Source organism: Haliaeetus albicilla, chromosome 9, assembly GCF_947461875.1.
Source record: "Haliaeetus albicilla chromosome 9, bHalAlb1.1, whole genome shotgun sequence".
In the NCBI taxonomy this organism is placed as follows: domain Eukaryota; kingdom Metazoa; phylum Chordata; class Aves; order Accipitriformes; family Accipitridae; genus Haliaeetus; species Haliaeetus albicilla.
This window is the reverse complement of record NC_091491.1, coordinates 31,098,842-31,122,454: the sequence shown is the minus strand read 5'-3', so window position 1 is coordinate 31,122,454 and position 23,613 is coordinate 31,098,842. Positions and strand designations below refer to the sequence as shown.

The window sequence follows — 23,613 nt, the reverse complement described above, 5'->3', positions numbered from 1 at the left end:
TCTTTGGAGAGGCAGCACATCAGCCTGTGTGGGAATGAGGGGGGGGGTGATGTGTGTTTTGGTTTTTTTTTTTTTTTTTTTTTCCCCTTGACTACCTGAGCAGCTAAAACGTGTAACCTACAGGAGGTGGAAGCTCCATGCAGAAAATTAGCTTAGGTTGGTGGAAGAGTTGAGATCGCATTTTTCTTGGCTAATTAAAGGATTAAAGGTGCAGAGATTTAGAGTGAACTGTCAGTGTGCTACAGAAGAGAGCCTTTGATGGTTGAATCTGACCTGAGATTAAACAAATTGCATTTAAATAAGAAATATGTGGCAACAGTTACAGTCTAGCTGGGCCTCTATCATTTGCTGTCCTCCAGGGTCAGGTAGCTGGTGTGCTGTGACCACAGCTTCTCCTCCTTCACAAGCTTGCTTCTTCCCAAATGTCTCCTTCTGGACTGTTTCAATCTGTTGCCTCTGCACTTTATAAAACTGGGCTTATTTCTCCTCACCTGCTGCTTTGTGCAGAGGAGCCTTGCACGCTACTTTACATGATAATGACCCTACTGCTCATCATAGCAGTAGCACAGCCACATCCTTGTGGTGTGTTTTGCCATCTCTGACCCTATTTAGGGGTGGGGGGTGGAGGGGGGTTGCATCCTGGCACTTTGATGTCTGCAACTGGAGACCTAAATGCTTGTTTCCCTGTGGACTCTTTGCTGTTGTTCAGTTGTGAAGCTGGTGGATGGAAAGAGTCTTCTGGGTTATGCTGGTAGTTTAATGGTGTCTTACTCTGCATAGTGGTGGCTGATAAAATTCTGGAGGGGTAGTTAGCTTCTGCAGGTTCAAAGTCCTTGCTTTCTTCAGTGCCAGTTGATTGTCTTCAATAGGCTACACTTGCAAATGGCTTGTCAGTGTTTGTCCCAATCCTCCTCCCACCTTCTTGTTTGGATAGCATTAAATTCAGAGCTGCTAAGGGGATGTTTTTAAGTCTTACCCTTGATAGCACTTGCAGCGGTGCTAGCTCATGAGATTCCTGGTAGCTATCTCAGGACAAAGCTTGCTTTCTGCAAGGGTAGGAATTCATCTGCGCAGCATCGTGCAGGGCAACAGCACGTTCTGTCCATGGAGGCTTTGCACCTTTCTCTGATGCATCATGTATGAGCTGTAAGGAAAACGGGAGTGCCGGACAATGTGAGCCAATAACTTCTTCTGATGTTGCAACTCTGTCTTGTTTTGCTCCATTTTGTTTTATCTCTTTTTAGGGAGGAAGGGCCTTGCCTTTAGTTACCTTCAACCCACATAAGATTGTGAGGGGGTTTTGCTTGCTTTTTTTGTTGGGAAGATGGAGGAAATCACAGAATTTAAACTGGTGAAAAATCTGCTGGGATTCCATAATCACTCAAAAACATGGCATTACTTACTAATTGGGTGTGGTTAGTTGGGAAATCTGACTTTAAAATTACGTTTCCCAGGGAACTATTCCTCTTCTCATTGTTATCCAGTAACAAAGACTGCTTTTTGTTTGGGAAAGCAGTCTTGCTTTGAATGGCATAGCTCTTCTTGCAAAGCATCCGTGGTTGGGGGCTTCAGAACTTGCAGTTTGCAAATGGAGCAGTGCAGAGGTAGTGAGGTCTGCAGGGACAAAGAGCTGTTTGGCGTTTTTCTTGGAAAGCCACGTTCAGATTGTGGATTTAGATGCAAATCCTCACGACCACATTTATTCCTGCCATATTTCCAGTCATGCAGGTGATATGATTATCTTTCAGTTACCAAGTGAAATAAATCAATTGCTAGGTATTGAGAGACTCGCTGTGATATGTTTCCAGTAATTTATAGTTCTGTAACTATGTCATGGAGCATTTGGACAATTATTCCTGATGAGTTTACTTAGCAGGCTTGTAGATTTGCCTGTAAAGTGCATCCAGGTCCATGCAAGCTTGCTTTATGCACTTGTGTATTGTTGCTGAAATTATAAAGCAACCTAAGAATCGGCTAAAACAGGTGTGGACTAGGCTGTGTTCAAGCCTTCTGTTTCTCATGTGACATGATATCGCACATCTTTCTTTGGCTTGCATGTCAACTAGGATGTGGTTTTCTATTCTTTTCTTGGGGTATATGAGAGGCAAAACTGAAGAATTTGATTTTTACAAGAGGGATAGGAAGGACTGCTGCTAACATTTCCCAAACTCATTGCAAGCCTTCCTCCCTTTCTGAATGTTGCTCTGCAGAATGGCTGTCTTCCCTTAGCCACTGCAGTTGCTTCAGGGCTGCTGGAGAGCATGAGAAAAACTGGAGGAATACCCCAAGCCTGGGATGGGCTTGTTGCTCTTCCTAGCAGAGAGGATGCCACAGCATTGACCTCACTAGCTGCCTGGGGCTTGAGGTGCTGTGTTCTGGAGCTGGGGATGTCTCAATGGCCTGATGGCCACAGCAGCGACACCACTACGTTCCTCAATGTGGTTCCTGACAAGCCGTTTCCCACGGTATGTAGGAAAATCAAGGTCTCAGTTCAGTAAGGCACTCAAGCGAGTGCATAACCTCTAGCACGTGAATATTCCCTGTGAAATCTATTGGGTTCTGTTGGAGTCAGCAAGGCTGCTCCCATCCTTAAAGGTAGGCATCTGCTTAAACACCTTGCTGAATCATGTCTTGACTTTGAAAGTAGGCTCAGGAGAAACCACATGAGTTGACTCAAGGACTGTGCTTAGGTCATTGAGGATGGAAGGAAAGGGCTGAGGGAGAGAGAGAAGGGTCTGGGTGAAATACAGATCCCAGAACCTTGCAAATGCTGGTAATAGCTAGTGACTGTGTTCTTGTCTGACTTTCTTGCCATTCATCCCCAAAGCTTAATTGTATGAATAAAAGGCTTAAACGTTTGACTTAGTCACCATTCATCCTAAGTATGCTGGAGCTGCTGTCATGCTTTGTTGATCTGGCTTAGATCTGAGTTACTACATCTTTATGTTCTCAGTAAAACTATGATTTGCTCAGTTAGGTGTCATTTTTGTCTTTCCTAATCCTTGTTTTCTCTGTGACCCAGAACTAGAGTATGACCTCATTGGGTTGATAAATCCAGAAAACAGAGGGATGTTTGCGGAAATGGTTTGGTTCAGTTTGGATTCTCTGTCTTCTAGGAGGAGAGGGCCCTTAGATGGTCCTCATACAGAGCAAGAAAATTTGCCCCTGCTCGGTGTTTGTGTGTTAGTTTGTTGCCTTGCTCACCACCCTGGTCAGAAAAGCTTTGCTGGCTTTTCACTTTAATTATCAATGAAATGCTCTGCAAGCAGGAGAACAGTATTTGCATAGATGTAATGCTGGAAATTGAGCGTAATGTGATCAGGAAATGGGACAGGCCCTGGCTGTTATCATGGAAGAGACTTGCTGGTACCTGCACTTTGTTTCAAATGTAATAAGATCTGACTCAGGAAAGTTTCCTGGACGTTAATAGAGAAAACTCAATGCCCTTTTGGCAAGGGACTGGTGCTAACCTTTCTGCACGGGAACAAAAGAGATTTCTTGCAAATTCATAAATCTGTTCTGAAAGGGCTGCTCACAGTACGCTGAAGATTTAGAGGGAAATGGTCTCCCTTGGAGCAGAAAGGCAGGGGCGTGTGTGTGTGTGTTCAGGACTTTCTTTTTCTGAGATAGAAGCCAAGGAACAAGGCGCTTGTGTGCGCTGCCAGTGAAATCTCAGCGGGAAGACATGATGCTACTTGCAAGGTATGCACAAGACAAGACCAGAGGCGCCGCAGTGCTTGATTACTGTCAAGGGCTCCGTTGGAACTTGCCTTTGCTCTTTGGCCTGCAGCATTTATGTAGAAATTGGGGACGCTGCTGCTCGCTTCCAAAGCTTTGCCTTGATGGGTCCTGCCCACATCTTAGGCGGGGAGGAAGGGGCGGGGGGGCTCAGAGCCTATGAAGTAAACAGGAAAATTACTCACCTTAATGATGCATTTCACTGGCACTGCTGCTTTGAGAGCCTGTCAGATTTAATACTTTCTGTCTTTCCTTCCATCGCCTCCCATAGGTGTGATTAATACTTTATTATTAGAAGGATGAAGTGGAGAGGTATCTGTACTTTCCTTCAGGTGGAATAAACGGGGGAAAAGGAAGGCGAGCAGGAGAGAAAGGGGATCACCTTTTTCCATCGGAGCCATTCAGTCTTTGTCAAGAGCGCACATACAGAAGAGCACTCGTTGACTGACTTGGCTGGTGGCCCCTTATTCTATCGGAGCATTCAAGTTCACAGCTGAGACCATCAGCCTCCTGGTTAGCTACCAGCCCTGCTCCATGGGGTGCAGTGGCTGGTTCCCCACTTCAGCAGTCCTGCACTTGGTCACAGCACGACACTGAAGTAAGCATGCCCAGCCAAGAAATTACCCACGCAGTCATCAACCTGCTCAAACTGCTTAGTCCATTGTAGAGGCAGAGTGTCTTGTTCTTTGCTCAGGAAAGACCTGATGTGTTTTGGCTGTGGATTTTAGTATAGGTAATAAACCCCATGTTTCACAGGGGGTGGTCTTGGATGTTTTCATGTTTTCTAAGCTTGGCTGGGCTGTGGTATCCCAGAGTTCTCACAATGGCTTTGACCAACCTGTGTCTTTGGATGGAAACTTTGGATGAAGACCTACAGAGAGCTACTGTGGGAGAGATCTGAGCTGTCATGTCCACAAATTCAGGATCTGAAGGTGTGTGTTCCACCATGTGAGGAGACAGGAGTGCTCAGACAGACCTGCCAGCTTTCCCTCTGGGTGAATGTTGCTGAAAACTGCTCCCTTTGAAATAAATCTGGCATCCCTTGCTTGCGCTGAACTATGCTGTTTGGAGGTGTCCTGCAGTTTGTGTTGGTAATGCGCTCCCCAGCAGGAGGGTTGTTGCTGGGCCGTCTGAAATGAGTAGGGAAGCTGATCCTCCACATGGGTTATGGGGGAATGAAAAAAGGATCTCTTGCGGCCATGTGTACGAGGCTTAATAGGTAACAGAAGTCCAATGATGTCTTCAGTAGCGCTTTAGGAAGGCAAGGAAAAAATACAAGCCATGTCTATCTGAAATTCTTCTGGGGTTATTTGTCTTTTAAGTAGAGTCCGTTGAACCTAAACCATAAGTTGAGAAAGAGTGAACATGAAAGAAAATATATCTAGGCAAAGGTGTTAAGTATGAGAGGTCAGAAGACATTAAACCTGGTTTTAGCTTTGAATTGCTTGGATTTTCTCTCCTGTAGCCACCTATCAGAATGAGTGTGCAAAGACGACCAGCTTGCATCTCCTCTGAGCCTGCCAGTGACCCAACTAGGAAAATGGGCCTATATTTGCACACATACTCTTAGTCTTGTAATATGCCGACCCTGTGGCATTTTGCAAGTAGGTCAGTCCTTTGGCATGAGCCAGAATTTGGGTGGAAACCTGTCACCATCTAGCAAAGTGTCCTGCTTTCCAGGGTGTTGAATGGCTGGTGCAGTCTGTGGCAGAGTGCCTGATACCTCCGGGTCTGACTCTGCCCCTAAATTGCAGGCTTGGGATGTTGCTGATTGAAAAGACTACGTTGCCAGAACAACTCCATTGTGTTGTTGGGGTTTGTTTGTTTGTTTTTTGTATTCTCTTGTCCAGCTTGGCTTCCTTCTGCTGTAACAGATACTGTACTAAGGACTCATTTACTTTCCTCTGAGATACTCTTGAAATCCCCTTATTTGTAGATGAGGGAACTAACAAGAGTTTTGGAGTTACGTCTTACATCTGGCATTTCCTTGTACCCTGCTTCCTCCCCTTGATCTTCAGCTGGTGTGGAACTATCTGAACCTGTGACTATATCCCAAATTTCTGAGGACCCAAAGCCTATGTCTACTCAGGGCGGAGGGGGGGGGCTGCAAGGCTTGACCTGCTTGTCTGGGACTTGTACAGCTGACTCATGTTGATGAAACCAGGTTAGATTTGGTGGGAGCAGGCTTATTTTGGAAAGCTTTAGGATTTTTGCTTTGCCATTTGCTTATCTTAATTGAGCATGTACAGAAACAATCAGTAGGGACAACCTCTGTGTGCTGCTGTGGTTCTTCCCTCCCTATGGTTGAGTTCATCACCCTTTGACTTCCAGCAGGGGACAAAAGTGACTTGGAGATGCACTGAAAGCTGGTGTCTGATTACTCCAGACAATGTTTCCTCTGGCTGGTTAGTTTTTGGAGTTTGGCTGGTAGGATGGAGCATGCTGGAACATGCGGACTTGAAACAAGTGAGATCTGGGAGGCTAATAGGAAACAAACAGCAGCCTTCCTCTTTGGCTGAACCTGAGGCAGATGATTGTAAGGTTTAATCCCCCATGCCAAGCTAGGAGGAGGTTTGAAATGGCCAACCTGGGCTTTACTTAAGGCAGTCCATGAACAGAACAGGTTCTGGTGCTCAATGTCTGAAGCTGAGGCACCTGAGTAGGGAGCAGTATATGTTGGGGTGGGTTTGCTGTCAGGAGCCTGAATACATTCTTTCCAGTTCATCTGTGGAGTCCTTTAAAATAAAATTCCGGTTTCCTTTAAAATACAAGTTGAATCAGACCTTTCTTAAGTTCAGGTTCAGCTTCACAAATGGCCTTACATAGAGGCAGACCGACTTAAGCGGGTGGTGGTTAATAGCGCTGCCAAAAGTTAAGCATATGCTGAAGGTTTTTTTTGCTAAATCAAGTCTCGGAGGTTTTTACCTGCAGTTTTACCTGCAGCCTTGGTGTATATGTTCTGGTGTAATGAGTAGAATTTCCTGGAAGGACTATTGCTAGTTAAGTCACTGTCACAGTGTCTAGCTGGTGTGACACTTGCTGTCATAGTAATCAACTCAGTTTCATGTAAGCAAATACACGTGGTCATGCATGTACTGTACACTCGCATTACCTGCAAGTAGGTGCGTGTATTTTATATAGATGCAAATACTTGTAACTTCAGTGTAGCACTTAGTTTGCAGTGGGTTCCCCTCCTGATAGGAGGATGTGAAGCAGCCAAGGATAGTGGAGCTGTGAAAGGAGGGAAGAAATGCAATGGAGTTATTCATGGAGCTTCTTCTGCACTCACTGTAATGATTAAAAATTTTGCTGTCAAATTTTATTGGCTCACTAATTAATGTTCAATAATTGAAGTGGATGTTTTTCAAATCCAATATTAACTAATGTTTCAGCCTAACTTTGCTCACTCCTCATTGTTCTGCAAAATTTTAACACTTCATAGCCTTTAGGTGAGTTTGGGTAGCATAAGAGTGGACTTCCTACAGTGTATGTTTCTTAGTGTTGTATCTTCTTTGGTAGTCAAACAGGCTGCTTATGTTGTTGTGCATTTGTAATACAGAAGTCACTGGGAGGCCTAGGTATCAGCTTGAGAGGCTGAGAGTTGAACAGGATAAAAAGAGCCTGTGTCCAGCCCTTCCCCACACACCCACAAAAAAACCCAACACCAACAGCCAAAACCAAACAAACAACCACCCCCCCCCTCCCCCCTCCAATGCTCAAAGTATAACAACACAGCATGAGATCCCATGCACGGGAGGCTTTATTTGCAAAATCATCCTAAAGAAAAGTCCTTCAAGGAAGGAGATACCACACAGTTAGTGTTTTATTGATGGTCTCCGAATTGGCTGTGTTAATGTCAGTTAATCAGCAGAGCCTATGAAAATAACATCACAGGGATATGCGGAGTCACAAGCTGGGAGTCACTCTGATCCTATGGGAATCAACGTGGCGTCTGGAGCCTGGTATGCTTGCAAAGCACGTGTGCTTTGGCCAGTTACATTGCATCAGAGGGAACTGTGCCACAGTCGGGATAATTTTCAGGTGTTTTGTGTATGTGTGTAAATTTGTGTTTGCAAGAAGGCATCTGAGAATGTACCTCTGACTTTGGATAATAACATAAAATAAATGCTCCCTGTGGAAGCTACTCCATTCAGTGAAAATTCCCATGTTATTTTGTAACATGGGATCCCACTGTCAGTGGGCACTTACTGCGACCCACAGGGGAAGATGTTGTTCAGCATTTCTCAGCTTTGCCTTTCAGCACATTTGCTCTCGTTTCATACCTTCACCTCACTTGCAAAATTTCTGGTGCAAAGTAGTCTATCGGAAATGCAAATTACTAGATATTGTTAGCATATGAAACTTATTTGGTACTGCTACAGTTTCAGTTTAGAAACTGGTAGAGAAACGATGCGATACACGAGCAGACTGAGAGCTGGGTATGCAAGGTAAGGTCATTTCACTGTAGTGGTCTTACGGTTTTGGTTTTTAAAGAAACTAGTTTCAAAACCTTTTAAAAAAAGGGTAGCAAAGGAAGAGAAGTTAACTAACAAAATCCAATAGTAAAGCCTTCCTTTACAGCCATCACTTTGTAACAAAAAAAATGTGTAAAATAATTTCCAGCTTGCCTCTGATGTTTTCCAGCAGAGTTTTTTTTCTCTTGAAACAAGACACTTTTCAGTTAATTCTTTTTGTTGTTGTTCATTTAAAAAAAGTATTTTCAACCCAAACCTCAAGAGGTCTTCATTTGTTCATGAAATAAGTCTGTAGATATGAAACTGAAATGTAAAAGCCCTCGAATATAAAGTTTTCAAATTTACAACTGTTTAACAGTGCAAAAGCAGTGTGGAAAAATATCAGTGTTATTTCTGTTATCATTGTGGCTTTGCTCTCAATGCTAGGTAGGAGCACTCCTAAAGCAGATAATACATCCTGAACCAGGTAGTTTTGAATTAAAATCTCTGGGGAGCCTTAAGCGAGATGCTGAAGTATTGTCGCATGAATGAATGATCTCGTTTTCCTAAAGACGGGAGAATCTAGGGGATGCTCAGAATGTGATATTTTGGGGAATTTCAGGGGGTCTCCTACGGCATGACCACTTGTGCATGTCCCCGTGCACACTCTTCTCAGCCTGCTTCAGCCCTGTCCTCTGAGATGGGGTGCATGGCTGGGGATGGGTATTTGCAGGGTGGTGGTAGGGAACCGGACGGGAGTGCAGCGCAGAGGAAATTGTGGGGATTTGTACGTGGAGGGGGGAACACGGAGCTGGCTTCCTCCACCAAAGCGAGTAGGTGGTTGTGCACACAGCTCCGCATCTGCCAGAAGGGAAAAAACTGCTTTTCCTTCCCTTCGCGTGGCGCGATAGCGCGACGCAGGAACCGTGCCAGCTCAGCCGAGCGCAAGTGTCCCTTTTCAGCGGCTTGGTGGGCAGCACCGCTTCTCCCAAACCCCTGCCCATGGGCTGAGACCCACGCTTAGCCACGGCCGGCGGGGAGAGGGCGAGACGGCTCCGCCGTGGGGCTGCACCCAAGGAGGGGATCCAGCACACGAGGCACCGTTCCGCTGAAACCTTGGCCGCAGGCTACGGTTCTCCGCTCTCCTCCCTGCCACCCCTCCCCTTCCCCGTTTACCTAAGCAGGTCAACACACATATATTTTTTTATTTAATATTTTTTTTTTCCCACTAAGGTTTCCAAAGTGCAGCACCAGCTGCCGTCGGCGTCCGGTCCGGCGTTGGGAGTGCCGCCTGCCCCGGGGCAGCCCGCAGCTGTACCGACACGCTTCTCCCCGCTTCTCCCGTTTCTCTTGCGGTTTTCGCGGCGCTGCCTGTCCCCACGCAGCTCGTGGGTCGCGTCCCCCCCTCTGCCATCCCCTCCGCGCTGCCGGCCGGGGGGACGCGGGGCCCACCTGCCTGATGTCAACATCTCGGAGGGTGAGGCTGGGGAGGAATGTGCCGCTCCCAGCCCGGCGCAGGTAATTAATCCCTGCGACTGACAGGTGGCAACAGGCGGCCTTTGGCTGCGGCTCCTGGGGAAAAGCGCTCGGAGGAAGGATTTTAATAGCTCATCAGCACCGGTCGTGCGCGCCTGGCAGGGACCGGGGAGGGGGCAGAGCAGCTCAAGGGGAAAATGAAGTTTAAGTCTCTGCAAAGGCAGATGCCCTTGGGTGAAGCGCTGCCCTTCCTCAAGAGGGAGACGTCGTTTCTCCTTCGCCCCGGAGGGGAGAAGTTTGGTTAAATGTCTGCAAAGCACTGGTGGGGATGCATCAGCATCTCCTCCCGCTCCCAGCCTCCCCAGTGTCGCGTGGTGGTTTCCCCTGCAGGTGGGGGATGCTCACAGGTGGTGCGGTGGGCTGCGGGTCTGACGGTGGTTGTCACACGTGGTGGATCTGTAGGCACGTTGGGGCTGATGATCGCTGGACCTACCGGTCGTGCCAGTGGTTTCAATGTCTGCTATGGCCACTAGCAGCAAGCGGTCTGCTTTTCTCTGGAGCCTGATGAGATAGAGGACCTCAAACTGGAGCTGCAACAAGTCAGCTAGTAAGTGGTGGGGTTAAGGTTATGCTGAGCTGAGGGTTAAGCCTGGCAGGAGACATCCATGTCCACAGCGCTCCTGGTAGAGCTTTTCTTGGGCTTCTCTGCTGAGCGTCCTCTGGGTACAAGTCAGTTCCTAAGAGTGTGTGTGTATGTGCACACGTGTGTATCTGGTATGTCCCCCGCCCCCATGCCCCCAACAGTTTTTCGTGAATGAAAAGTTAAATCACTGTTCATCAAAGGAAAAACTTTTAAGGTGCATGCGTAAATCTCAATTTTTTTTTATTCTTAGTAGGTAGCTTCCTTTCTTCCCACTGCCTTTTTTTGTCCTAAACAAATAAACCTTATGCAGGTGATTTTCTATTTCTTTGTGACTCTCCTTGTTCTCATCTGTGAACACTTTGCTGTAAGTAAATGTTGCTTTCCCACTCTTCTAACCTGTTCTTTTTTTTTTTCTCCTTCTTGGAGTTAGTTTGATAGGGGAGAAAGTATAACTGACTGACGGCTTTGAAAATGTCAAGCAAAATGAATCTAGTGTTTAACCGAGTTGAGCTAAAACGTGACTACTTGAAAGAAGTTTGTAAAACATTTGAAAGACTTGTTGATCTGAGCAGAAGGGGCTCAGGGAGCTGTCACGCCATAAGCCAACCTCTGGGATCACCTTCAAGTTGACATCCGTCAACATTTGTAGAGCTGACTGAACCCCGCTCCTTTTAAAGACTTAGGGACCATAATCCCTCAGCTAGATCAGATGGCAAAACAGATATTGGAGGTAGATTTCCAAAGTAGTGTTTGGAGGATTTTGCTGTATCAGAGTTTTGCAGGGCAGTCGAATGCTCAGTGAAAAGCTGTTGCAGCTTGTATTGCACTGAGCACTTACTTCTGGGAGACTTCTGTCCTTTCTAGCAAAAATTCTCCATTTTGAGAGGTGAAAAGTGTTTTGTTTTCTCCTTTAAACTCTTTGTTGACACACCTTCTGGAGAAGGGGCTTGCTGAGAAATCAGACAGGTGTTGCCTGATGGTAGCTGGCATATGTATATTGTGATACTGAATTACCAGCCAGGGTGCCAAGAGAGGGTAATACAGTATGTCTGCACAGGCAGGTGGAGAGGGCAAGCTGCAGGCACTGCAATGTTTTCTTCTTTCCTTTTAAAACATATTACTAAGCAAAAAGCTAAATTCACTGTTGTTCTTAGCAATCTCTTGAAGTCTGCTTATTTGGGCACGACATGCGGCACTTGAACCCCAAAGAAAAGTCCGAGCCAAAGCTCTTTCCTCTCCCTCTCAAATGGATAACACATCACCAGGCTCTGCTCTTTTGTTTTAAATAACTTTGTGGTCCGTATATCTGGTAGAAGCAATGTTTGCACTCCTCAGGCTGTTGGCACAACTTTTGTTCCTGCTGCTAGATAATGACTATTGTCATCTTGTGAAATGATAGCCTTGTTGATTGGGTCAAGCTCTTTTTGGTATTTTTGTTCCGAATTAATTTAGTTTTCCTACTGAAACAAGTAACAAGTGCATTGATTAATAGTCGTGCTCTGGATCTCTGGGAACTGCTTGTCTCGTGATCTTACCCTTCGTACAGTGAGCGTCTGCCAGTTCCCATAGGAAAATGGTGGGCAAGGGGGACTGTCACCTCCTGCGAGGTGGGGCGGTTTGGGGACCACCGGAGGGAGGCACCTCTGCCAAGAGGGGTGAACCTTGCTTGCAGGCACTCTCTGAATGCACAGACAGCTCCTGCCTCAGGTTTTTTTTCTGAACCTTACTTGCTTTGAAATCTATATACAATATCCTGTCTTGCTCCGTGGATATAGTGATTATCACTGATTCAGTACGAAGTCACCATGACCTAGTTGTTCGCATCTATTTATGCCAATAGATGGCTGGGCGTCAGGTTACCCACGATTGCAGCAAAGTTGGCAGGGTGGGAAACTCAAGCCCCTTACTGTCTGACAGCAGGTACCCCATGGACAGATTTACACCGGTGTTAAATGACCAGCCGCTCAGTGATTACACGCTTGCGGGCGGCTGTGCCTGGAGTAGATGTGAAATTGTGGCTGTATGCCATGTCCCTGAGCTCTGTGTAGTGCCCGTGAGGCTTGAACTCCTTTTGCAGTCGGGTGACAAAAAGGCGGCACAGCCCTCTTGCTGTCTCGTCCACCTCTGCTGGGAACTGCAGCTTGCCTCCCTGTGCCCTGACCATGCCCTGAAGCAGAGGTGGACTCCTGGTCACCCTCCTTTTCTGACATGCCAAGTTCAAGGTGTTGGCCAGAGCCTGGAGCTCTTGAGTCTGCCTTGTGTTTTGGGGACATATATGTATTTCTTTGGTGGACAGGCTTGTTCATCATAACCCATTAGCCCTTGGCCGTTTGCTTTCTGTGAATTTAAGCTGCAGATCCGATGCCTTCCTTGCTGGTTGTAGCCAAAGGGATCTGATAGTTGGGGTGCTGAAGGGTGGACGAGGAGCAGATCCCTTCCTTTGCTGGAAGAAGGGCCACACTGTTTGATCTGGGGCCTCGGTATTCATGCTGGTGTTGGGCACCTCTTCTGTCCTTCTGAAAGCAGTGATTTTTTTTTTTTTAATTTTTTTTTTCTTCCCTTCTTGTAACCCCAGCTTTCTGTCTTTGAAGATATTATACATAAAAATACAGTCAACACCAAGACTCCTGATCCGTGACTGAGGGGCATGTATCTCCTTCCATTTGTTCAATTCTCCAAATGCCTGCAGACACTGGACACGTTGGCTCCTGGTGTGTGCTGTGCCCTCCCTGCGCTGTCGCACTTCCATATTTATGCTTTCATTTCGGCCCATTGCCTTTGGGTGCCCAATTTCTTTACAGTCCAATGATGTTAAGGCATCCAAGCAATTAGTTGGCTCTTTGAGATTTTTGAGGCTCTCTGTCCTTGAAACCTTCATAATGCTATGCACAAACTGATGTGTTGAGGGAAACAACACTTTCTAAATTTTCTTCCTCTTTCAAATGTAAGTGATTCTTTTCCTACCTCTTGAGATGAAGAGACAATATAGTGATCTCACTCTTACCTTCAATAAGGAATTGCTTTTTAATTAAAAAACAATAAGGAATTTCAGGTTACAAAGACGTATGATATAAATCACCATCTAGATCTGTTTCGCAACTTTTTTTTTAATTGTTTGGCATGTTCCCCATTTCCGCGGGCTGGGTAAATCCTTTGTGGGTTTAATCTCTAGCCTGCAGGCACATAAAATACATTGCACAATTTGGCCTTTGCATTTTAAAGATTTTTTTTTTTTTTTTCCTTAGCTTAAATACCTGTAGCATCTTCTCTGCCATATGGCAGGGTTGTGTTGAGTGAGGAGGGAAGGGACCAGCTTGCCTTATTTTTAATCCCTCTCTCCTCCCTAGTGTCTCTCCCAACTTTGTTTTTCCTACGTTGGCAATGTTTACGCTTTGAAATGCAAATAATCCCTGAATTTTGTTAGCTAATCCTTATGCTGCCACATCAGCCACTACCCACCCATGCATGCACCAGCTCTTCCCATGCCATCAGAGTGGATGGCCAAGTTGTGCTCTTGACCAGTACAAACCTGTCAGTGCTCTGTTTGAACAGTTGGGACCAGGGCCGTATCGGCCGTGGCTGCTAGAATGTTTTTTGAGAAAACAACCACCTTGGGGCTTTCACTTTTCTTTCTCTCCAAGAACCGAAGAGATGGAAGTGGGGAAATGCCAGCAGTTCCTGTGGGCTACATGGTTAGAGTTACTGGGAGAGTTCCGTGCTCACAAATGTCTGAGCACTAGGAGAAAACTGAACTGCCATATTTTGGAACAGCCTTGTACAGCAGAGGAGACTGGAGAGTCTCCTTCATGGGGGACATGCAGAAAAATGGGTTCAGGTTACGCTGTACTAAACCGCATAAGAGTTTCCTTGCAACCATTCCTGCTAAGCACATGCCCTTGTTTCAGTAAGAGTTTTTGAACAGAAACCAATGACTTCAGTCCATGCCTCGATGTTTTGCTGAGTAAAGGTTTCCAGATGTGAACACACTTCAGGAAAATATTATACCAGTGTTACTGCTTTAGTGGGGAACATCCTAAAAGAGGGAATCTAATATGCTCCAAATTAGCACAGTGAATAAGAAAATATTGTTCTGCTCCAGGTGTTCATTGCATGGTCACAAAATCCCTTTTGGAGCCAGCTACTGGGCTGTGCTCTAGATCTCACCATGGACCTGGTCTTCGGGCTGTTCAACTCTTCTGACCGTTGATTATTAAAAAAAAGAAATCTTTTCTTACTTTATTTTTTAGCTCTTTCATAGACATAATGCTTTGAGTTTAGAAGTGTGGAGATTGCTACAGAGGTGGTCAGCAGAGGTATGACATGCTTTTAAAAGATGACTGGAATGTCAGATTTGGTACAACTCAAATTGGTCAGGGTCTTGCTTTCAAGTACTGTTCAATTCCAAGGTTCATGTTTTTATTTCAACCCTCTGCAAAAGTAGGAGGGCTTCTTGTAAAGTGTTTCATCCTGTTTTCTATGTGTGGTTTCCAGTGTTTCCAGGATTACGGGGTGCTGTGAGAAGAATAGTGTCCTTTTTGTTAGGTGGGTAATGTGTGTCCCTTGGAAGAAGGGGTGTGTGCCCAAGAGAAATAAAGACTGTCTTTATTCATGTAAAAGCAGTGCTCTTTATCTGAAGATTTTTTGCCTTTGGGAAAGCTAAGACGTAGCTTTATATTTTGCTATTCTAATAACAGGTAAAGGTCCAGGGTTTTTGCTGCTTGTCTGGAAGTGTGCCTGTTGTGTGAACAAGTGCAATGCACATGCAGTAGCTGGTGCATTCAGTTATGTCTGCAAACCCATTTCCATCCTTCTGGCATGCCTCCGTCTCTAGTTGAACATCCTGACTCTCTCTTGCTCTTTTCCCCCATCCAGTATTCCACCGAACTGAAAAAGCTGTACTGCCAGATCGCCAAGACATGTCCCATCCAGATCAAAGTGATGACCCCGCCACCTCAGGGAGCTGTCATCAGGGCTATGCCAGTCTACAAGAAAGCTGAACATGTCACCGAAGTGGTCAAACGCTGCCCGAACCACGAGCTGAGCCGGGAGTTCAACGAGGGTAAGGAGGGCAGCGCTTTGTTGTCAGTCCCTCTCCAAAGCTGCCTGGCTGATGAGTGGCCGGTGTGGGGATTTGACGGCAGCTTCGCAGTAAACCCGCTGGAAGCAGACCTCCCTGCAACATCTTGTGCAGCTTTTTATCTCCTGTGCTTCGCAGGAAGCTTCATACTATACTTTAGCTGTCCCTGTGCAAGCGTGTCCTTGGGAAGAAAATACCGAAATAAACTTCACGCCTGCCCAGGTTGGATGGACGTCTGTCCCCGTGGCAGGCCGTGCCCTTCTGGCAGCCTGTCCCTGCTCTGCTTTTGCTCCCGCAATGAGAAGCAGCTGTTCTTGTGCTCAGGAATGAGCTTCCACGTCGCTGGGACAGGGATCTAGTAACAGGATGCAATATCATCTCCAGTCCTTAATCCACGCCTCAAAGACGGAGGGGCTGTTTATCTCTAGCAGGATAACACTAAGTGCCAGCATCAACTGTAGGCAACCTTCCTGTACATTTAACACTATTGGTTCGGTATTAATGTTTTAATCTTTTCCTTGCTTCTTCTCATGTTAGTGAAGTAGCGGCTGTTTTAAAAATGTCCTGGGGTTTTCTGCAAACTCATGGGCTGGGCTCTGTTTTTGCCTTGGCCACTTCAGTTCACATAAGTTCAGATGAGCATCTGTTTTATTCTGCATGCATTATTTATCTCCTACTGTAAAAAAACCCGGTTGGTGTCAGTTAGCAGAATGTCTTAGAAGCCTGGATACCTTTGCTGGTTACAGTGCAGCCAGCTAGACAAGCCCCGAAATAAGCAAGGACTTGGGTGTGTAAAATCAGAGTGGAGTGAGACAGTTCTTTGAAATAGTTTTTCATATTAGCAATTGCTTTTCTGACAGAGCTGCATTTTTTGAGGGTTGATACCTGGTTCAAATATGGAGTTTTAAGAAAGAAAAAACCTAAAACTACAAATTCTTATTCTGCAATGATTATTTCTCTAGAAATATGCTGTATTTCGAGTAAGAAATGAACAGTTCAGACACAAAACAAATTCTCAAGATGAACCCGTAAAAGGCTTCTCTCATCAGAATTTAGTTGTATGTTGTAGAAACACTGAAGAAAATTTGCAGGAAGGAAACTATTTTTATTTTTTTTTTTAATTATTGGAAAGGGGCCTAGGAGCAAAGAAGATAATGTTCCTTTCTGCTGCTGCTGCAAGCAAGCGTGATTTTTCGAGTTGACCATTAATTAAATGCATATTTCTCTTGCTGCTTGAATCTTGTTTAGCTCCTTAGGATCAAGACTGATAGGAGGGAACAGAAGAGGGCTAGCAATTGATGGGGAAAAGAGTAGGAATTGAGACTTGAAGGAATTTGCTTTGTGTATGCATTAGGGGGAGGAAAAGAAAGGCTTTTCAGCTGGTGTGAAAATCCACATGGAGTTACCTGCTAGAAGAGTTGCTGTGAGCTGCCATTCAGTTGACATTCGGGCTAGCTTAACTCTGGGATCTCGGGAAGCCCACGTTCAGGTTTACTCGCAGGTCTCCAGTGTGAGCTTGAGGAAGCCTGTGTTGCCTTTGATGTCTGGCAGCAGGAACCTTGGGAAGGGATGCTTTAAGGGCTGGGAGGCACGCGTGTGCTCTGATAGACCTCTGGGGCCAGGTGTGGGTGTTTCCCTTGGTAGAAGATCTTGCTGCCCTGCGCATGACCTTGCTTCACTGAACGGTGTCTCTGGTTTTTTTTGCCTCCTTGCCCTTGCAGGGCAGATTGCGCCTCCGAGCCACCTGATCAGGGTGGAAGGGAACAGCCATGCTCAGTACGTAGAAGACCCCATCACTGGGAGGCAGAGCGTGCTGGTCCCCTACGAGCCGCCCCAGGTACGTTGTGAGCTCAGGGTGGTGGCATCCCGGCACACAAAGGGGTGGGGGCTGTAACCCTAGTTGAAGGAGTTGGGACCTTGTGCTTTCCCCATCCTCGTCACAATGAAGCCCTTCTTCCTCTTTGTCAGAAATGAGCTTTTAAACACCCTCTTTATCCCTTGGGAGCAAGAGTTCTTAATTTCTTTTGAGGAAGCCTTGTGGTGGGGCCTATTTCATGCTAGTCTGATTGCAGCACAGTTGTGGAAGTACAAGAGGTGAGCCTGGAAAAAGCAGAGCTTTTCATCCACCTTTTCTTCTGTTCATCCTCTTCGTCTCATCCAGGTTGGTACGGAGTTCACGACAGTCTTGTACAACTTCATGTGTAACAGTAGCTGCGTGGGAGGGATGAACCGTCGCCCGATCCTCATCATTGTCACACTGGAAACCAGAGAGTAAGTAGTGCATCACGCGTGTAGCCCTTTGCTTGAGAGGTGGCTTCCTGGCTCCTCTTCTGCTCGGTGCAGCATTGCATATCCATAGGGACCGTTTGATGTAAGGGGGCCATGGGATATTTTTCAAATCTTTGCAGGTGGGAGTTGCACAACACCTGGGGCATCCTGATGGGGAAATGGGAGGCTTGGGTCTGTCTGTGCGTAGTCTGGTGTGAAGTTGAGGGACGCTGCTGGCCCGCATCTGAGCTGCCAGCTGACGTTTCCTCTCACCCCTCTTCCCAGCGGGCAAGTCTTGGGCCGCCGATGTTTCGAAGCCCGCATTTGCGCTTGCCCAGGCAGAGATCGCAAAGCAGACGAGGACAGCATCCGCAAGCAGCAAGTCTCCGACAGCACAAAGAATGGTGATGGTACGAAGCGCCGTAAGTAGCTGGCAGAGCTGGGCAGATTGCAGATCGTGCTGTCACCGGTTGCAGGTGTGACCCTGGCGCTTGTCCTGCGGGGACGGAGCAGTGCCGTGCATGGGCTTGGAGGCAGGAGCGCATTAGGTGTCGGTTCTCCCAGGGTGAATCAGCCTGAAAAACGAGCTGGTGTTCACAAAACAGCATTTGACAATCTGCTTTTGCGGGCTCCCTTGCAGTGCTGTCTGTGTTAGGTTAGCCCTGCTAGCGGTGGCTGGAGGGGGTGTTTATTTGCCGCCCTCAAGGTACATGGCTGGGACTCTGTAACCACTTTTTGAACCTTTACTGCTTGTTTGGGACTGTGCTGTCATTCTCTGCTCCTTCTAGCTGTGTCTTGTGCTGTGGCATGCGTCTTCCAGCCACAGGGATCTAGATTAAGACTGCATGTAAACCCTGCTGTGCACAGAGGTGCTCTGGCAAGCGGCCTCTCTGTGCTCTAAAGAGTGCAACGTACTCATCAGACATGCAAGATGTGGGAACCCACCTTTAGTTTCCTGCATACGCTCGATGATGGCACTAGGCTTAACAGCAAGGCAGCAGGTTTTAACAGGAGGCAGATTGGAGGGGGGCTGTGTTTTCACGGTGAATTCTGCATGCTCCTTGCCTGTTGTCTCGCCTTCGTGGATCACTGATCCACTAACAGCTCAAGAGTGCTGTAATACCAAAGCTCGCAGTCTTTCCTGCAAAGAGCCAGTGCTTGTTCTAGGTATGGCTTGCTGGGGTTTTGCCATATATCCAGCGCTCCTTGGCTGATGTGTTTCCCCAAGCAGTATGGCCACCCAACGTCTGCAAAGTTGTGTCTGCCTTATGGAGCCAGGAGCTGCAAGCACAGTTCTGGGGTGGCTCAGGCAGAGACCCTTTCAGAGCACTGCAGATCTGAAGATCTGAGCTGGCCATGCATTTCATGTGTCTCTTGTATCTCTGTTTTTCCTTTTTCTTTTTCTTTTTCTCCCCCCCCCCGCTTTTTTTTTTTTTTTTAATGGGATGCTTTTGGGGTTTCACTTCTAGCTTTTCGACAAGGAACTCATGGCATACAGATGACATCTATCAAAAAAAGACGTTCCCCAGATGACGAGCTCTTATACTTGCCGGTGAGTTCTCTCTGTCTTTGCGTTTACCCTGTGTTTAGTATCTTTCTCAGTGACTTGAGGCAAGTCAGCTGCTCCCCTAGATGTCAGAGGGAACTGAGGATGGGGATGGGATGTGGAAATTTTTAGGGTTTTTTTTAATCCCCAGAGCTACCTATTTTAAATACATATTCAAAAAAAAAAAAAAAAAGAAAAATCCCATTAGCTGCTGACTGAGAGTGGCTTGTGCAAGGCATATGAGAATATCCCAAGATATCTGTCTGTCCTGGTGGAAACATTGTCTTAGAGACCTAACAGGGTTTTCTCCTCTGTCATTTCTGGGTCTGTGGCACTTGAGCTTTCTCTAGAGGTAATGGGTGTTATCTTACAAAGGTGGATGCTTCTGTGGCTTTTATATGTGTTATCATTGTAATGTAGTGATAGAAGTGAAATACACACTGTATTAAATGTAGGATCAGAAAGGGCAAGAAGTATCTGTAATTGGCCATTCAGCTGCTTCCCTGTGAGACACATTTAGTTGGATAAATCACAAACCATGGTGTGCTTAGAGGAGAAGGGAGATCCAAACCCAACACCCAAATTCAAGTACAATTCTTCCTCAGGGCATGTAAGATTCAGCACCAGATCAGCTTACATCCGAGGCAGGTAAAGACATTTTCTGTCTAACAGATTGGATCAGAATATTGCTTTTGGTTGGCACAGATATACATTGAGCCAGATGACAACCCCAAGATTTTCATTAGCCTGTAGTGTCAGATTATCGCTCTTCAACATTATCTGCTGTACCTTTAGCACAAGGCTTAGCGGTTTTATTGCGTATGCATAGTATATAAACAGAGTATTTGCATCCTGCTGTGGTTGTTTACTTGACTTTATCTAAAACTTGCTAAGGTGGCTGTCACTAAGGACTATACATGCAGTCCTTTTAAGGCTTTTCTTTTCCCCCCTTTCCTTTTCCCATGATCCAGGTGAGGGGACGGGAGACATATGAAATGCTACTAAAGATCAAAGAGTCCCTGGAACTAATGCAGTACCTTCCCCAGCACACAATTGAGACCTACCGGCAGCAGCAGCAGCAGCAGCACCAGCACTTGCTCCAGAAGCAGTGAGTATGAGTGTGCTTGCAGTGACCTGTGCAGTGAGGGTGCTGGGGAAGGGGGAGAGAGGAGAGAGACACAGAAGGCTTCTGCGCAGTTGTTTGTAGGGACGTGGTGCTCAACCAAGAGCCAAGCACTTGTAGAGTACTTCATTGGCAAAATCCTTTCCAACAGCATAGATGCTTGTTAAGCCTGTGGTCAGAACTGGTAGAAATCGACACCAGGAGTTCGGCCAAAGCCAAGTTTCTGTACAGAACTTGAGAGACTCCAAGTTTGAGATCCAGATTTCACGACCTGTGTGATGGGACAAAGCAGTCTTCCTTCCCCAAGTGCATGTCCTGACTGCTTGCAAGGTCGCTCTCTAGTCTCTGATCCCACACAATTCAGCTTTTGGCCTTGGAGGGTGAATGAGGACATGGTCAGTGCCTCGTTTCTGACTTCTAGCCAGAGCCCAAGGCGCAGTGCAGCAAGGCAGTGCCATTGAACAGCCTGCAGACAAAAACCTGCTGCATGTGTGTGCCTGAGCTGGGGAGCACAGGGTGGGGGTGCTCTTCTCTCGTCTGTTCTATGGGAATGGCAACAAATGCAGAGCCATCTCCATGCCTTCTCCAAGGCATCCATCTGAGCACCTTGCCAAGAGCACGTGAGGCTGGGACTGCGAGCACTGGCTTAGCTGAGTGCTTGGACCCCACTGCTACACATCTCTGGTGCTGTTGGAGGGCTGGTGTCTCGGTGGGATGTAAACACTGTAGGTTCCTCAGCTATAAAACAGGAAGCTGGAAGTTAGGAGCGAGGGTGAAACACCTAAGAATTCCTTTGTGACCAGTGGGCACTTCAAAGAAAGACTCTACGCGTGCCCTTTTAAAGTGTTTTTAAAAACTGTACTTTGTCACTGACCCTCCACATTGCGCATGAGAAACTTTCCATCCAGGCAGATGTAGTCCCTATCTGAACTTAGCTGGCAGGGCTGCACCAGAGTTACTTTGGGTGGTGTAAGTGCCAGGAGGATGGGGTGAAGAAGGGCCAAATAAGTGTCTGGTTTCCATTTTCCCTTCTGTTCCCCAAGCTTTGCAATTACAGAGACTGGGTCAGTGAATGACTTTCCAGACAGACAGTAAGCAGTATCATTCATGGACATTGCTTCACCTGCTGTATTGGGTGACAGAAAATAGCCACCCAGGCTGTAGGTAGCCGCCAGCGGTAGTGCTTAGGATCTCGTGCGTTCCTGCTGGTAAGCTCACGCGTCAAGAGGCTGTGGGTATAACTCATTCCTCTGCGGAGGTTAGCACGAGGCCAAGGCACCACATAAGTCCCACTTGAGCCTGTAGGGATTTATTTCGGTGCCTTGGCCTTGTCTCAGGACTTCTGCAATACCACGGCTTTCTGCCAGATCTCTGCATGTGTTCACATTTCGACCTGTGTGTTTTTAGTGTCAGCTGGAGTCTTGTGGAGGTGTGAAAAAAGCCTTGTGCCAGAATGGCTGGAGCATCCAGGGGCTCTGAACTCTTTTTTTGGGGCACTTAAAATTCTCATTATTGTTATTTATTTTTATCAGTCATCTGCACTGTTTGTATATCCTATAGCTTGTATTTACTAGCTCCTAGGCATTGCGGCCTTTGTGCAGTCAGCTGCGTGTCTTCAAAGCTCCACCTGAACTACAGCCATTTCAGTTGAGAAATGGTTTTGTAAGCAGAAATGGACGGCAGCAGATGACAGCTTTCACTTGGTGCTGACAGTTGCTTTGCCATAATTACTGTTTTCATTCTTCTTATATCAATAGGATGGGTTCCTGGCAACTGAGGTTGGTATTTGTGTTACCTTTAAGACCAGCATGTATATGTCCAGCCATTTAATTTTATGAAACTTCTTTCGGCATGTCTCCTGGCACTTGTCCAGTTATATACTCATTTTTCTCAGCTGCTGAGTGTGCTCAGATACTGGGGAGAAAGATTAAGAGCTTTTAAGGATGCCAGGAGTGGGAAGAAAAATAACTTTCAGTGTTTGTCCAGAGCTGCTGCAGTTGTTTCTGCTGACAGCCTGACATCAAGCAGGGTCCTCTGTGCTGAAATGCATGTCCAGGCAGTTCTTAGGTGCAGTTGGGTTCTGGTGATTTTTCCTCAATAATCCAGGGTATGACTTAATTTCTGAAGGAACACGTTCAGGGCAAAGGGGCATTTAGGTTGAAAAGACTCATAGACGCAACTGCACCCCAAAAAAGAATTGTAAACGGGCTTCAGGTCTCGATGTAAGAATGGGGAGAGAAGACATGTTGTTAGGAACTGGTTTGGGTAAGAACAACATTGCATGCAAGCAGGTTGCTGGGAGATGTCCTGCTACTGCTTCCTTGTCAGGCTGGCCAAACTCAGCAGCACGGTGACTCCTTTGCAAGTCTGTTCTGGCTTTAGAAGAAAATGCCTTTCACTTTCTAGGTAGGGATGTACTTTCAAAACTCGGTCTCAGTTTGCTTTCGTTCAAAATGTACGTTAGAACTGGGAGCTAGGAAAGTGCATACGCAGTGACCAAGTTTGAATGTGTAGGAGGCTGTAGGTCCTAGCAAGGCTCTGTGGGGCTGGGATGTTTGTGAGCTGCTCTTTGCTCTTTCTTCTGAAAATGGAGCTGCATCCGCATGTGTTCTTCAGTCAAGCCTTGATGGAGGAATTGCTTGATTTTTCAGTTCACTTTTCTGAGCAATGGTTAATGTAGAAAAGCTATCTAGGTGTGTGGAAGAAGTTTCCCTTTCATTCCTACAGCATGGAAAGCTTCACCTTTTTTGAAGAGTGGGAAAAGCAAGGATGAGATTATCGTGGTGAAAGGTAGTTTTAAAAATATAAATCTGTCATATTGGAAAACAACTACGTAATTGTTCTCATGCACATACAGACCAGCATTGCATTTGGCAGGCCAGCAGATGCAACTGTCTTACTGTTCTGGAATAAAAAGGACAAATCTGGTGACAATCAGAAAGCTTTGTGTCCCACAAGATGACCAAAATACTGCAATGCTCCACGTTGTGCCAGACTACAATCTTTCTCTGTCTCATCTCCTCTCTCTGTTTGCTCCTTTGTGCATGGTTTTCTCTTATTTACTGTTATGCCAAATACCTTCATGATCACAGGTGTGAAGGGTTTTTTTGCTGCAGTTTCTATTCTTCCTTTTTCACTGCCAAATCCTGGGGCCCATATTTGAACAGCAGCACACACATTTATTTAGAAGACCTCCTTTTCATGGTCTGCCACCATTTGTTCAAAACATGGATTTGCCAGAAGATCCCTGCTGCCAGGGATACCAGAGGTGGCCTGTGCTTTGTTGGG

General features: G+C 46.4%; 1 protein-coding gene across 4 annotated transcripts in view; it reads left to right on the top strand.

Moving 5' to 3' along the window:
* TP63 (tumor protein p63) overlaps positions 1-23,613 on the top strand; it is a 109,579-nt gene that overhangs the window by 71,140 nt on the left and 14,826 nt on the right. For 3 of the 4 annotated variants that reach the window (XM_069792416.1, XM_069792418.1, XM_069792419.1), the window contains 6 exons: positions 15,184-15,370; positions 17,110-17,225; positions 17,550-17,659; positions 17,942-18,078; positions 19,126-19,208; positions 20,174-20,310. In XM_069792416.1, coding sequence (XP_069648517.1) covers positions 15,184-15,370; positions 17,110-17,225; positions 17,550-17,659; positions 17,942-18,078; positions 19,126-19,208; positions 20,174-20,310 — 770 coding nt within the window. The remainder of the gene's footprint in view (positions 1-15,183; positions 15,371-17,109; positions 17,226-17,549; positions 17,660-17,941; positions 18,079-19,125; positions 19,209-20,173; positions 20,311-23,613) is intronic. The other variant, XM_069792417.1, reaches the window with a different exon arrangement.